Consider the following 12,988-nt stretch of genomic DNA (forward strand, 5'->3'; position numbering starts at 1 on the left):
GTTGTTCTCAAATCACGTGGACGCGCTCTACGGGTGAACCCTTCCGGTAGCGTTTCCTGTGTTTGTAAATTGAGAAAAATTGGAACTCCGACAAGAAACATTAATCTGCAAAACTCAACAAAATCTTAAGGTAAACCAATTCTAAAATGTACTTCCCAACAAAGCCACCATAGAGTTAACAATGCATATGATTAAGTTATTTCCCAGAATTGTAAGGCAAATTAGAGTTTTAACAATGTGTAGTTTGCTCAACCCGCACGCCCTGCCTGTTGTTGTGTTATCTGTGTGGGTGGGGACTCAACCAGTGAGTCTTCTTCTTGACTAGCTTCACCTAAGCAGACCCTTGCTTTACTCAGACGTTACTTCATGATCGATTATTCACAAAATATTTAGCGGAACAATATTTTCACTCATCTTACCCATGTCTTGGTATTTGGCCTCGAAAACTCAGGCAGACTGTGATGTCTAGTTAGCTAGCTAGATAGATGGCTAGCTAGCTTATTAGGTAACTAGCTAACGTTGAGCTGGCAAATATTTTCTCTCTCAGTATTCAGACATTATTGTAGCTAATTAGAGCACTGAATACTACTGCTTTTTTTACAGGCCTTTATGTATTGCAATATCAAAACATAGGTTATCTATCCAATGCATTTGACCCATACTGCATTATCATTGTGCTGTGGGTGTGAGCTTTAACAAGCTAACTAGCTTGGTAGACCCTCACTTACAGGCAGCTTTAACAAGCTAGGTAGACCCTCACTTCCAGGCAGCTTTAACAAGCTAGCTAGCTAAGTAGACCCTCACTTCCAGGCAGCTTTAACAAGCTAGCTAGCTAAGTAGACCCTCACTTCCAGGCAGCTTTAACAAGCTAGCTAGCTAAGTAGACCCTCACTTCCAGGCAGCTTTAACAAGCTAGCTAGCTAAGTAGACCCTCACTTCCAGGCAGCTTTAACAAGCTAGCTAGGGAGACCCTCACTTCCAGGCAGCTTTAACAAGCTAGCTAGCTAGGTAGACCCTCACTTCCAGGCAGCGTTAACAAGCTAGCTAGCTAGCTAGGTAGACCCTCACTTCCAGGCAGCTTTAGCTGGCCCTTTGCATGAAGACCAGAGTACTTACATAGAAGATGATCAACTGTGTGGCTAGGCTAAATTAGGCTTTCTTGTTTGTTTTTGTACTTGACTCCAAAAATGTGATATATTGTTAGCATTATACTTTGGTCAATATTGAATGTTCTCTTGAGTAACTTGCACATACATGAATCATCACCCCTTCTCAGATCATCCTCATGAACTACAAGATCATTTTAAAAACTGTTTGTCCTTGTCTAGCTTTATTTCTGTCTTCATTGCAACAATGTTTTATGTTTTCCATGGGAAGAGGTGGCATACACCAAACAATCGTGGCTGCTTTCTCCAAGCCTGATATAAACTTCCTTTGTTGAGTTGATAAAGCCAAATGTATAAAAGCACCCTTGATGATTAATCCAACTTGCACTGTAACTAGTATATATAGGCCTGAATATAAATACCAGTAGTCATAGTCCAAATAAAAATAAACAAAATACAATCATTTTGGCCTCACAATAACCCTCTATTTCCAGGCCTTGGCCCCTGATTATTTGGGTGAGTGTGGTCTCTTCTCACACCCCTCATCCTGAGTGACCCCCCTTGACGCACCCCTTTACCCCCAAACACACACACGCATTCAAACCACGCACCGGCGATGACACACCATCCCAACAACTCCGTTCGAGACCACATGAAATGGGTCAGTTGAATTCTCCTTTCATCGTTGTTTTGTTTCTATTTATTTAGTCTCTTGTTTATTGTCTCTGTTCCCTCTTCCTCACAGTTTTCCCTTAGAAGCCTGACACACCAGGCAAAAAAAAGAACAGAGAACAGTCAGTGAATGACCATCCACAGTCCCCGCAGGATTTTTGCCTTGTGTGTTGGGCCTTTATGCGTGGGACTGCGGCCCTAGCCCTGGCATGGACCTTGATGCTGACTCTGAGATTCTGTGTGTTTTGTCCTGTGTTGTTCCTGCAGGCTGGGTTGATGACCCTCCTAGGCCACCATACTACGCTCCAACTGACCTGCTGTTTGTGTTGTTCCTGCAGGCTGGGTTGATGACCCTCCTAGGCCACCATTTTACGCTCCAACTGACCTGCTGTTTGTGTTGTTCCTGCAGGCTGGGTTGATGACCCTCCTAGGCCACCATTCTACGCTCCAACTGACCTGCTGTTTGTGTTGTTCTTGCGGGCTGGGTTGATGACCCTCCTAGGCCACCATTCTATGCTCCAACTGAACTGCTGTTTGTGTTGTTCCTGTAGGCTGGGTTGCTGGGCTGTGAGACGGTGCTGTCCAGCATCGCACTGATGCAGGCCAACAACATGTCCGGCAGTCAGAAGAAGTTGACCTCACAGCACGGCCAGGGTCAGAGAGACAACAACAACCCTGAAAGCCACCAGCACCAGTCTCACGAGGCTCACCACGGCCACCACAACAACCACCAGGCCCACCACAGCCACATGGTCCTGCCCTCGGGAGTCAGCTGCCCACCCCTGGTGAGAAACAGAGACACACTAATGTTATAGGCCCATAGGATGTAGTCTACACACAAGTTCTTCTGTGTTCATTGGCATGGAAAAACAACACTGTTGTTGTTTACATTTGGCAATTAATCAGAAATTATGTTTATGTAATTATTGTAAATCTATCAGCAATCTAAAACATATAATTAATATCTAAGCCGTAGCTCTATTTTGGTGATCATGTTATAGACTTAAAATACCAACAACACCCCCCTCCCCCCATTTTTTATTCATTTATTTCCCCCCTTTTTCTCCTCGATAGTTAATCAGAAAAGATGGACACTCATTTCACACACCCAGGCTGCTGGATGAGAAAGATATGCAGGCCAGCCAGAATATGCAATCGACAAAGAAGAAGCACAGAAAATCAGGAACACCCAACAAACTGAGAGAGAAAGTGGAGGTAAGTAGTGTGTGCGATGGGGAAATGAAATATACAATGTTGGATACACTTATAGGACAGTAGTGTTTGTGTGTGTAATATGAGAAGTTGTACTCTTCTGAACACTCATTGGGTTTCTCAGCAGGTGGAGATGGATATTAACGGTGATGATGATCATGATTCACTAGTACAGAAGAACTTCATTTGTGAGCACTGCTATGGAGCATTCCGAAGTAGCTACCACCTGAAGAGGCACATCCTCACTCATACAGGTTGAAATCACTATCCCTTTCCACTTCCTTGCTCAGGAATACTCAGCAAATGTAATGTGGCAACAGTTATAACATTCATCTGAAAAACAATCACATAGTAGAGACATATGCACGACTCTCACTCACAACCAAAAACCAATGTTGTATTTTTGTTAAGTAAAATATCCATCAAAGTCATCCATACCATTATGTTTTGAACAGTGTTTTTGTGTTGTTTAGGAGAGAAGCCGTTTGCATGTGACGTGTGTGACATGCGGTTTATTCAGCGATATCATCTGGACAGACACAAGAGAGTTCACAGTGGAGAGAAGCCCTACCAGTGTGATCGCTGCAATCAAGTAAGAGAGATCTGCACTGCACACTGTGCACACACACACCTGGTACACACACACACTACCCCATTCCTAACACACACACACACACCTGGTACACACACTACCCCATTCCTAACGCACACACTCACCTGGTACACACACTGCCCCATTCCTAACACACACACACACCTGGTACACACACTACCCGATTCCTAATACACACACACACACACCTGGGGCACACACTATCCCATTCCTAACACACACACCTGGTATCAGCATGACAGGATACAATGTTTTGGAATGTTCAAATAAAAATGTTATGTAGAACCAACATACCTTTCTGAAGTGTAATCCCAACATGTTTTAAGCTGACCCCCATTGAACATGTTAACAAAAACTCCAAGGTAACCTGTCTAAATGAGTACCTCCCCGCAGCACTCACATCTGTAAATATGAAGTGCTTTGAAAGGCTGGTCATGACACATCAGCGCCATCGTTCCAGACACCCTGAAGCCACTCCAATTTGCTTACCTCCCCAACAGAAACACAGATGATGCTAAATAGATCTTTTGAAGCAATCTCAACTGCACTTCACACTGCCCTCTCCCAGCTGGGATTGAACATCTCCATCTGTAACTGGGTCTTAGACTTCCTAACGGGCTGCCTCCAGGTGGTGAGGGTAGGCAACAACACATCTGCCATGCTGACCCTCAACATAGGGGCCCCTCTAGGGTGTGTGCTTAGTCCCCTCCTGTACTCCTTGTTCACCCACGATTGCGTGGCCGCTCATGACTCCAACACCATCATCAAGTTTGCTGACGGTGGTAGGCCTGATCACAGAGGGAGGAGGTCAGAGAGTTGGCAGTGTGGCACCATGACAACAACCTCTACCTCAATGTCAGTAAGACCAAGGATCTGATCGTGGACTAAAGAGGGGAGAGCACGCCTCCATCCACATTGATAGGTCTCTAGTGGAGTGGGTCAAGAACTTTATTTTCTTTGGTGTCCACATCACTAAAGACTTAACATGGTCCACACCCGCACCATCGTGAAGAGGACACGACAGCGCCTCTTGCCCCTCAGGAGGCTGAAAAGATTTGGCATGGGCCATCGGATCCTCAAAGCTTTACAGCTGCACCATCAAGAGCATCTTGACTGGCTGCGTCACCGCTTGGTATGGCAAATGCACCACTCTCGACCGCAATGCGCTACAGAAGGTGGGGCCTAGCTCCCTACCAGAGCATCGGCTCTCGGACCTACAGGCTCCGAGACAACTTCTACCCTCAAGCCATAAGACTGCTAAATAGTTTATTAATGTTTACCCGAACTATATTGCACTGACTCTATACACACACACACACTCACAATACTATACCCACACTCACACAAAACCCACACACATTCACTACATACACACACACTTATACTTTTATTTTGCTGCTACCACTCGGTTCTTTTTTTTACTCTTAATATTATCTATCCTGGTACCTAGTCACTTACCCTGCCTTCATGTGCATTTAATTATTATTTTTTTAACCTTTATTTAAAATGGATTCATTTGTTTTTTCCCCTCAATCTACACACAATACCCCATAATGACAAAGAAAAAACAGGTATTTAGAAATTGTTGCTAATTTATTCAAAATAAAACATGTAAATATCACGTTTACTTAAGTATTCAGACCTTTTACTCAGTAAAGCACCTTTGGCAGTGATTACAGCGTCAAGTCGTCTTGGGTATGATGCTACAAGCTTGGCACACTTGTATTTGGGGAATTTCTCCATTCTCTACAGATTCTCTCAAGCTGTCAGGTTGGATGGGGAGTGTCGCTGCATAGCTATTTTCAGGTCTCTCCAGAGATGTTCAAGTCCGGGCTCTGGCTGACATTCAGAGACTTGTCCCGAAGCCACTCCTGCGTTGTCTTGGTTGTGTGCTTAGGGTCGTTGTCCTGTTGGAAGGTGAACCTTCGCCCCAGTGAGGATCTGAGCACTCTGGAGCAGGTTTTCATCAAGGTTCTCTCTGTACTTTCCTCTGTTCATCTTTGCCTTGATCCTGAATAGTCTCCCAGTCCCTGTCGCTGAAAAACATCCCCAATGCATGATGCTGCCACCACCATGCTTCACCATAAGATTGTTGCTAGGTTTCCTCCAGACATGATGCTGCCACCACCATGCTTCACCGTAAGATTGTTGCTAGGTTTCCTCCAGACATGATGCTTTGCTTTCAGGCCAAAGAGTTCAATCTTGGTTTCACCAGGCCAGAGAATCTTGTTTCTCATGGTCTGAGAGTCCTTTAGGTGCCTTTTGGCAAACATCAAGCAGGCTGTCATGTGCCTTTTACTGAGGAGTGGCTTCTGTCTGGCCACTACCATAAAGGCCTGATTGGTGGAGTGCTGCAGAGATGGTTGTCCTTCTGGAAGGTTCTCCCATCTTCACATAGGAACTCTGGGGCTCTGTCAGAGTGACTATTGGGTTCTTGGTCACCTCCCTGACCAGTTTGGCCGGGCGGCCAGCTCCAAGAAGAGTCTTGGTGGTTTCAAACTTCTTCCTTTTAAGAGTGATGGTGGCCACTGTGTTCTTGGGGACCTTCAATGCTGCATAAATGTTTTGGTACCCTTCCCTAGATCTGTTCCTCGACAGTCCTGTTTCGGAGCTCTACGGACAATGTCTTTGACATCATGGCTTTGTTTTTCCTCTGACATGCACTGTCAACTGTGGGACCTTATATAGACAGGTGTGTGCCTTTCCAAATCATGTCCAATTAATTGAATTTCCACAGGTGGACGCCAATCAATTTGTAGAAACATCTCAAGGATGATTAATGGAAACGGGATGCACCTGAGCTCAATTTTGAGTCTCGTAGCAAAGAGTCTGAATACTTATGTAGATAAGGTATTCCTGTTTTTTTTATTTTATAAATTTGCAAAAACCTTTTTCTGCTTTGTTATTATGGGGTATTGTGTGTAGATTAATGAGGGAAAAAATGTATTTAACCTATTTTTACAATAAATCTGTAACGTAACAACATTTGGAAAAGGTCAAGGGGTCTGAATACTTTCCGAATGCACTATCTACTGTATCTCAGATACCGTGTACACCTGCACATTGATCTGGTACTCCCTGTAAATAGCTCCATTCTTGTGTATTTCATTCCTCTTGTTACAATTTTTCTTTTCATGAAACATTTTTAACTCTCCATTGTTGGGGCGGGCTCGAAAGCAAGCATTTCACAGTTCAGTTTACACCCTTGTATTCGGCACTTGACACATAGAAATAGTTTTGATTTGTAGAATAAGGAATCATGTCGGCTCTATTCATCACATTTCTATCTGCAGCACTCCACAGTGTTTTCCTGTTGAACATGATTCAGGGTTGGAGTCAATAGGTTACATTACAGACTCCCGTCATTTGTGGTTATGAGTTTTCTCTCCCTCTACCCTCGTTTCAGAACTTCTCACGGACGGACCGTCTGCTACGTCACCGGCGTCTGTGTGGAGCGAGGACCAGCCTTCCCAAGGAGGAGAACCAGTCATTCTCCTGTGAGAGCAGAGGAGGAGCCTACTCCCAGGATGCACCTGGGCACACGGCCACCTGGAGCCCCCTACAGCAGCAGAACAGCCGTCTGGCTGTCTAACCTCTGACCCCTCGGAGAAACCCCCCCCATCTAACACAGTCAGCCGTCCTCAGCTCAATGATGCCACATACTGGAGCAGACCAGTACTGCGTTGTCCCTCAGCCCAGATAAACCTGGCTAAGACAAAGACACCAAACCTTATGCTGTTCTCAACACTGAGCTCATATCCTGTTGATGGGATAGTGAATAATTTTCTACTCATTTTATTCTAATTTTTGTATCGTTACGTACATGGTACAAGACCTAGGGTGGGAGGGGTTTGGGCAAGCTGTCATATTACTATGGCAATAATGAATTCACAAACTGATATGTTGTAGCCTTAATTGGACTAGTATTTTTTGGACTGTGAATGATCCATGGACACTCAATGTAAGGTTGGCTTGGTCAAACCAATATGCTCCCCTGGCTTAGATTTTTTACCATTGAGTGTTTGTGGAAGCTCACTATTGGGAAATTCTGCCCTACCAAGCATAAAGGCAGTAACTGCTCATAGTGTGGAACTGATAAATATGACTTTTATTTACCTTGGTTTCACAGTAACTTTATGCAGTTACTGCTAACATGACCCCCATTTTCTCCAAAATACAATACAATAGAGGCAGGATACTTGTCCACACGATTAAGCATGTATTTAATGTAGCAAAAAATGACATTAACTCATTTTTGACCAAATGAGCAGTTACTGCGTTTTTGCTTGGTAGGGCAGAATACTGATCAGTAACCTAGGACACTCTTCTTCTTCCACAAGCAGCCTCAGTGTTCGTTGGCCAACCAGGTCATACTATGGACATTTAAGTTATTTTAAGGACAACGGTGAACATGCATCCTTGTGGTCTTGAACCGCTCAGATTCATTCAAAGTTGGTTCTGTTGCTACTGCTTGTAGCTCGCTAGCTCCTGGTCTACCTTGTTAGGGAATGGTCATCAACTAATAGACCAACTAATAGCTGATCCAACCTTCATGTAGAGACCATTAGGGAGTTCATGGCACATTTCTTGTTCTCTGTTGTGTCCCCCACACATCCATCCAGTCCTTGTTATGGGTTTGATTCAATGCTGTCTAAATATATGTCACTTTGCCATTTGATACACTGTCCATATGTTGTTTAACTCTAGAACCTCTCATAGCTACCGTTTGGGCATAGTGACCATAGAAATATAATTACTAATGTCCATTCTATTATTCTATTTCTATGTTAGTGACCTATAGTCTTGTCAGTGAATGTTCAGGACTGTGTATGTAGGCCTATTCTATATTCATTCACTCTGGGGAGTCTGTCTTTCCTAACTCTTGTGTTATTTTAATTCCTTGTTATCAAATGTCCTGAGTGCGTTGATCCAGCTTGTCATATTTCATATGTCTGATTTTTTTTTTTTTTTAAAGAAGGGGTCATCATAAGCAGCAGGTGAAGCAGGATGGTTGACCTCTCAACATTGACCTTCTCTGACAACATGTTTGTGAATGAATACTTCCTCTATAATATGTTGTGTTTATTCACCTCTGGCATCTTCAGTGAAGATGACCATTTCTGATCCAAAAGGACACCTACAGCCTAGGCACTCCTGAGAGCATTAGATAAATATAACCAGTATGGTAATAGCTATTGCTTCCACCTTTCTGTGTTCAGATCTACAGGCATGGCTAGGCAGTAGGTTTGGAATTCAGTATATCTACTCCATGGGGTACTTTTCATTCAAATTTTTATTGGAGTGTCTCAAGCTCCCTTATGGTAGCCTGGTCCCCGATCAGTTTGTACTGGTTTGCCAACTCCTGTAAGTAGACTTGCACAAGTGTTGACTTCTGCAAGCTGGAACAGCTCATAGGTGCATCTGGGTACATTACTCATCTGTAGCGTGAGGCAGCTTGATATACAAGTACACCTCCTGGACAGGACGCTAGTCTATCGCAGACCCTTACCCCTAATCTATCTCCTTGATGCTGAGTGCCAAGCGGGGACGCACCAGGTCCCATTTTTACAGTCTTTGGTATGACTCTGCTGAGGATCGACCTTCCAATCTCAGGGCGGACACTCTAATCACAAGGCCACTGAGTCGGTCATTGTCATATCATCGACCGTGGGACTGGGATATACAGCACCAACAGATCTGGGACAAGGCTATCATGATGACATTCTGTATCTATAAACACTGGAGGGAGGAAGCCTGAAATATAGGAGAAACAACAGTTATCTGTATAGAGGTCAGGGTTTTATAGAGGACCAGTAGTTACTATTGCATCACTGTCAGACTGTTGTGTCAAAGGAGTTTTATGGCAGTCAGTTTTCTACTGCTAAATTTATTTTAATATATATTTTAAAATGTCATTTAAATTAGGAGTAGAGGCAGAACTGCCACTAGTGCCTGTCTAGTGTAGCTGTTATGATTAGTCCATTAACTTTTTTATTACTGGTAGTTTTGCATGCATTTGTGATCCCCTAAGTTAAATGAAGTGATCTTGTTTTTGGTAAAGACAGTAAAAATGTTTTTTTGGTCAAATTAGGTTTTGTTTTTAAAATAATAACTTTGTTATTGTCATGATTCTAGTCCCCATCACAGGCAAATGGAAGTCTATTTTTGACCCGGTAAGACATACTGTAGTGAATGGAAAACTAGGGCATCAAGCTTAAATAAAGGTGTTTCTCTTTTTAAAGTTTTTAAACATGTGGTACTGTTCTGGCTTTCTAAAAGGACTAAGGGAGATGTAGTTTCACCCATCTTTCCAGGAGATGGCACACGGGTTCAACTGAATTGGAAGCCAACTATATTGCATAGCTGCAAGACCTGCTATACACCACTAGAGGAGCCTATATCCCTGGTCATTACATCTATGATCGTGACCTAACAGCAGCAGGCAGGTGTTGATACTATTCTCAATATTATCTCGTACTGATAGCATTAGAGCAGTACATTTGTTCAGAGATGGTTTGGGAAGAAAGAGAGTGAAGCGACCTTAGATGGCCTAGCTGGTTGAGTGAGAATAACATTGTACATTATGGGAGAGTGGTGTTGAGACAATAGGTTGGAGTAGCCTACCAACTGTCTGAACAAATCCTGAGCTGGGTCCATCCCTCTCTTGTATTGGGGCTTTCCCTTCTTTACCTCTCCCCCTCTCTTTTTGGGGCCATCACTTCCTTTCCATTCCTCTCCACTTCATATGTGACCTATCCATCCCCCATACCACTTTTTGGGGGTATTCTGTCCAAACCCCTCTCTTCCCCTGTATTGGGGCTATACCTGACCTCCAGGTATGATTAAACCTCCAGGAACGATTAGCTGGATGAGATCCGCCTGAACTGGAGGTTGCAGACCAGGGAGTGTGTGCTCTGACGTTCCCTCTCCACCCCTGATTTACAGCACCCACAGGCTGGAGTACTACACTGGGCTGCCTTAAGTGAGGGAAGAGGAGAGAGGGTGATACCACTCCATCATTGCAGAGAGTGTTGTAATCATCCAGGTTTGAAATCATTCTGCAGACAGACTATATGTGGTGTCTCTTCAACACTGGCATTGCGTCCCAAATGACAACCTTTTCCCTACATAGTGCACTACTTTTGACCAGAGGGTCTATAAAGTGAATCTTTATTGCACACGGTTCATTAAAGATTGACTTCCTCGTTCCTTCTCACCCCATCTCCCATTCAACACGACCTCTACACAAGTGTAGAATGGGAGATATGACCACAGTGGTATTACTAACTACAGGTGGTGGCCACACTGGTATTACTAACTACAGGTGGTGGCCACACTGGTATTACTAACTACAGGTGGTGGCCACACTGGTATTACTAACTACCGGTTGTGGCCACACTGGTATTACTAACTACCGGTGGTGGCCACACTGGTATTACTAACTACAGGTGGTGGCCACACTGGTATTACTAACTACCGGTGGTGGCCACACTGGTATTACTAACTACCGGTGGTGGCCACACTGGTATTACTAACTACCGGTGGTGGCCACACTGGTATTACTAAATACAGGTGGTGGCCACACTGGTATTACTAACTACAGGTGGTGGCCACACTGGTATTACTAACTACCGGTGGTGGCCACACTGGTATTACTAACTACAGGTGGTGGCCACACTGGTATTACTAACTACCGGTGGTGGCCACACTGGTATTACTAACTACCGGTGGTGGCCACACTGGTATTACTAACTACAGGTGGTGGCCACACTGGTATTACTAACTACAGGTGGTGGCCACACTGGTATTACTAACTACAGGTGGTGGCCACACTGGTATTACTAACTACCGGTTGTGGCCACACTGGTATTACTAACTACCGGTGGTGGCCACACTGGTATTACTAACTACAGGTGGTGGCCACACTGGTATTACTAACTACCGGTGGTGGCCACACTGGTATTACTAACTACCGGTGGTGGCCACACTGGTATTACTAACTACAGGTGGTGGCCACACTGGTATTACTAACTACAGGTGGTGGCCTCACTGGTATTACTAACTACAGGTGGTGGCCACACTGGTATTACTAACTACAGGTGGTGGCCACACTGGTATTACTAACTACAGGTGGTGGCCACACTGGTATTACTAACTACAGGTAGTGGCCACACTGGTATTACTAACTACAGGTGGTGGCCACACTGGTATTACTAACTACAGGTGGTGGCCACACTGGTATTACTAACTACAGGTGGTGGCCACACTGGTATTACTAACTACCGGTGGTGGCCACACTGGTATTACTAACTACAGGTGGTGGCCACACTGGTATTACTAACTACAGGTGGTGGCCTCACTGGTATTACTAACTACAGGTGGTGGCCACACTGGTATTACTAACTACAGGTGGTGGCCACACTGGTATTACTAACTACAGGTGGTGGCCACACTGGTATTACTAACTACAGGTGGTGGCCACACTGGTATTACTAACTACAGGTGGTGGCCACACTGGTATTACTAACTACAGGTGGTGGCCACACTGGTATTACTAACTACAGGTGGTGGCCACACTGGTATTACTAACTACCGGTGGTGGCCACACTGGTATTACTAACTACCGGTGGTGGCCACACTGGTATTACTAACTACAGGTGGTGGCCACACTGGTATTACTAACTAACGGTGGTGGCCACACTGGTATTACTAACTACAGGTGGTGGCCACACTGGTATTACTAACTACCGGTGGTGGCCACACTGGTATTACTAACTACAGGTGGTGGCCACACTGGTATTACTAACTACCGGTGGTGGCCACACTGGTATTACTAACTACAGGTGGTGGCCACACTGGTATTACTAACTAACGGTGGTGGCCACACTGGTATTACTAACTAACGGTGGTGGCCACACTGGTATTACTAACTACCGGTGGTGGCCACACTGGTATTACTAACTACCGGTGGTGGCCACACTAGTATTACTAACTACCGGTGGTGGCCACACTGGTATTACTAACTACAGGTGGTGGCCACACTGGTATTACTGGCCACACAGTAATGAAAATTATGAAATATTAATACAGAAATTGCCTTGTCACTTGAATCCTAGATTTCAGCTTTAAGCAATTAAAAGTGTGATAGAACAGTTGTTTTATACATGAGTATCTAGTCGTGCTTCTAAGGTAAACCCTAGCCTATTAGTAAACAGATACCAAATACTTTTCCATTACAAGTAGGCTTTTCTATACATTCTGAAATCCCATCAACTCTGCACAGAGAAACCATGAAGACCAAAATAACATAATATTTTCAAAAACTCAATGCAATTATTCTGAAATGATATATGAGGGTCTGAATCCTAATACGGAGTATAATGCA

General features: G+C 44.2%; 1 protein-coding gene across 4 annotated transcripts; it reads left to right on the forward strand.

Annotated features, from left to right (window-relative positions):
• LOC110516183 (uncharacterized) lies at nucleotides 1–9,853 on the forward strand. 4 transcript variants are annotated; one of them, XM_036988671.2, is made up of 7 exons: nucleotides 32–130; nucleotides 1,601–1,767; nucleotides 2,330–2,563; nucleotides 2,853–2,993; nucleotides 3,115–3,244; nucleotides 3,464–3,582; nucleotides 7,010–9,853. In XM_036988671.2, the coding sequence occupies exons 2-7, from the start codon at nucleotides 1,723–1,725 to the stop codon at nucleotides 7,193–7,195; spliced, it is 855 nt and encodes a 284-aa protein (XP_036844566.1). In that variant the 5' UTR covers nucleotides 32–130; nucleotides 1,601–1,722; the 3' UTR covers nucleotides 7,196–9,853. The 4 variants fall into 4 exon arrangements, with proteins under 4 accessions (XP_036844568.1, XP_090041325.1, XP_036844566.1 ...); XM_036988672.2 differs by having other exon boundaries at nucleotides 3,118–3,244; XM_036988673.2 differs by lacking the exon at nucleotides 1,601–1,767 and having other exon boundaries at nucleotides 1–130.
• Nucleotides 9,854–12,988: the final 3,135 nt, after the last annotated feature.

Source organism: Oncorhynchus mykiss, chromosome 9 (assembly GCF_057628025.1).
Source record: "Oncorhynchus mykiss isolate SJ-2025 chromosome 9, ASM5762802v1, whole genome shotgun sequence".
NCBI lineage: Eukaryota > Metazoa > Chordata > Actinopteri > Salmoniformes > Salmonidae > Oncorhynchus > Oncorhynchus mykiss.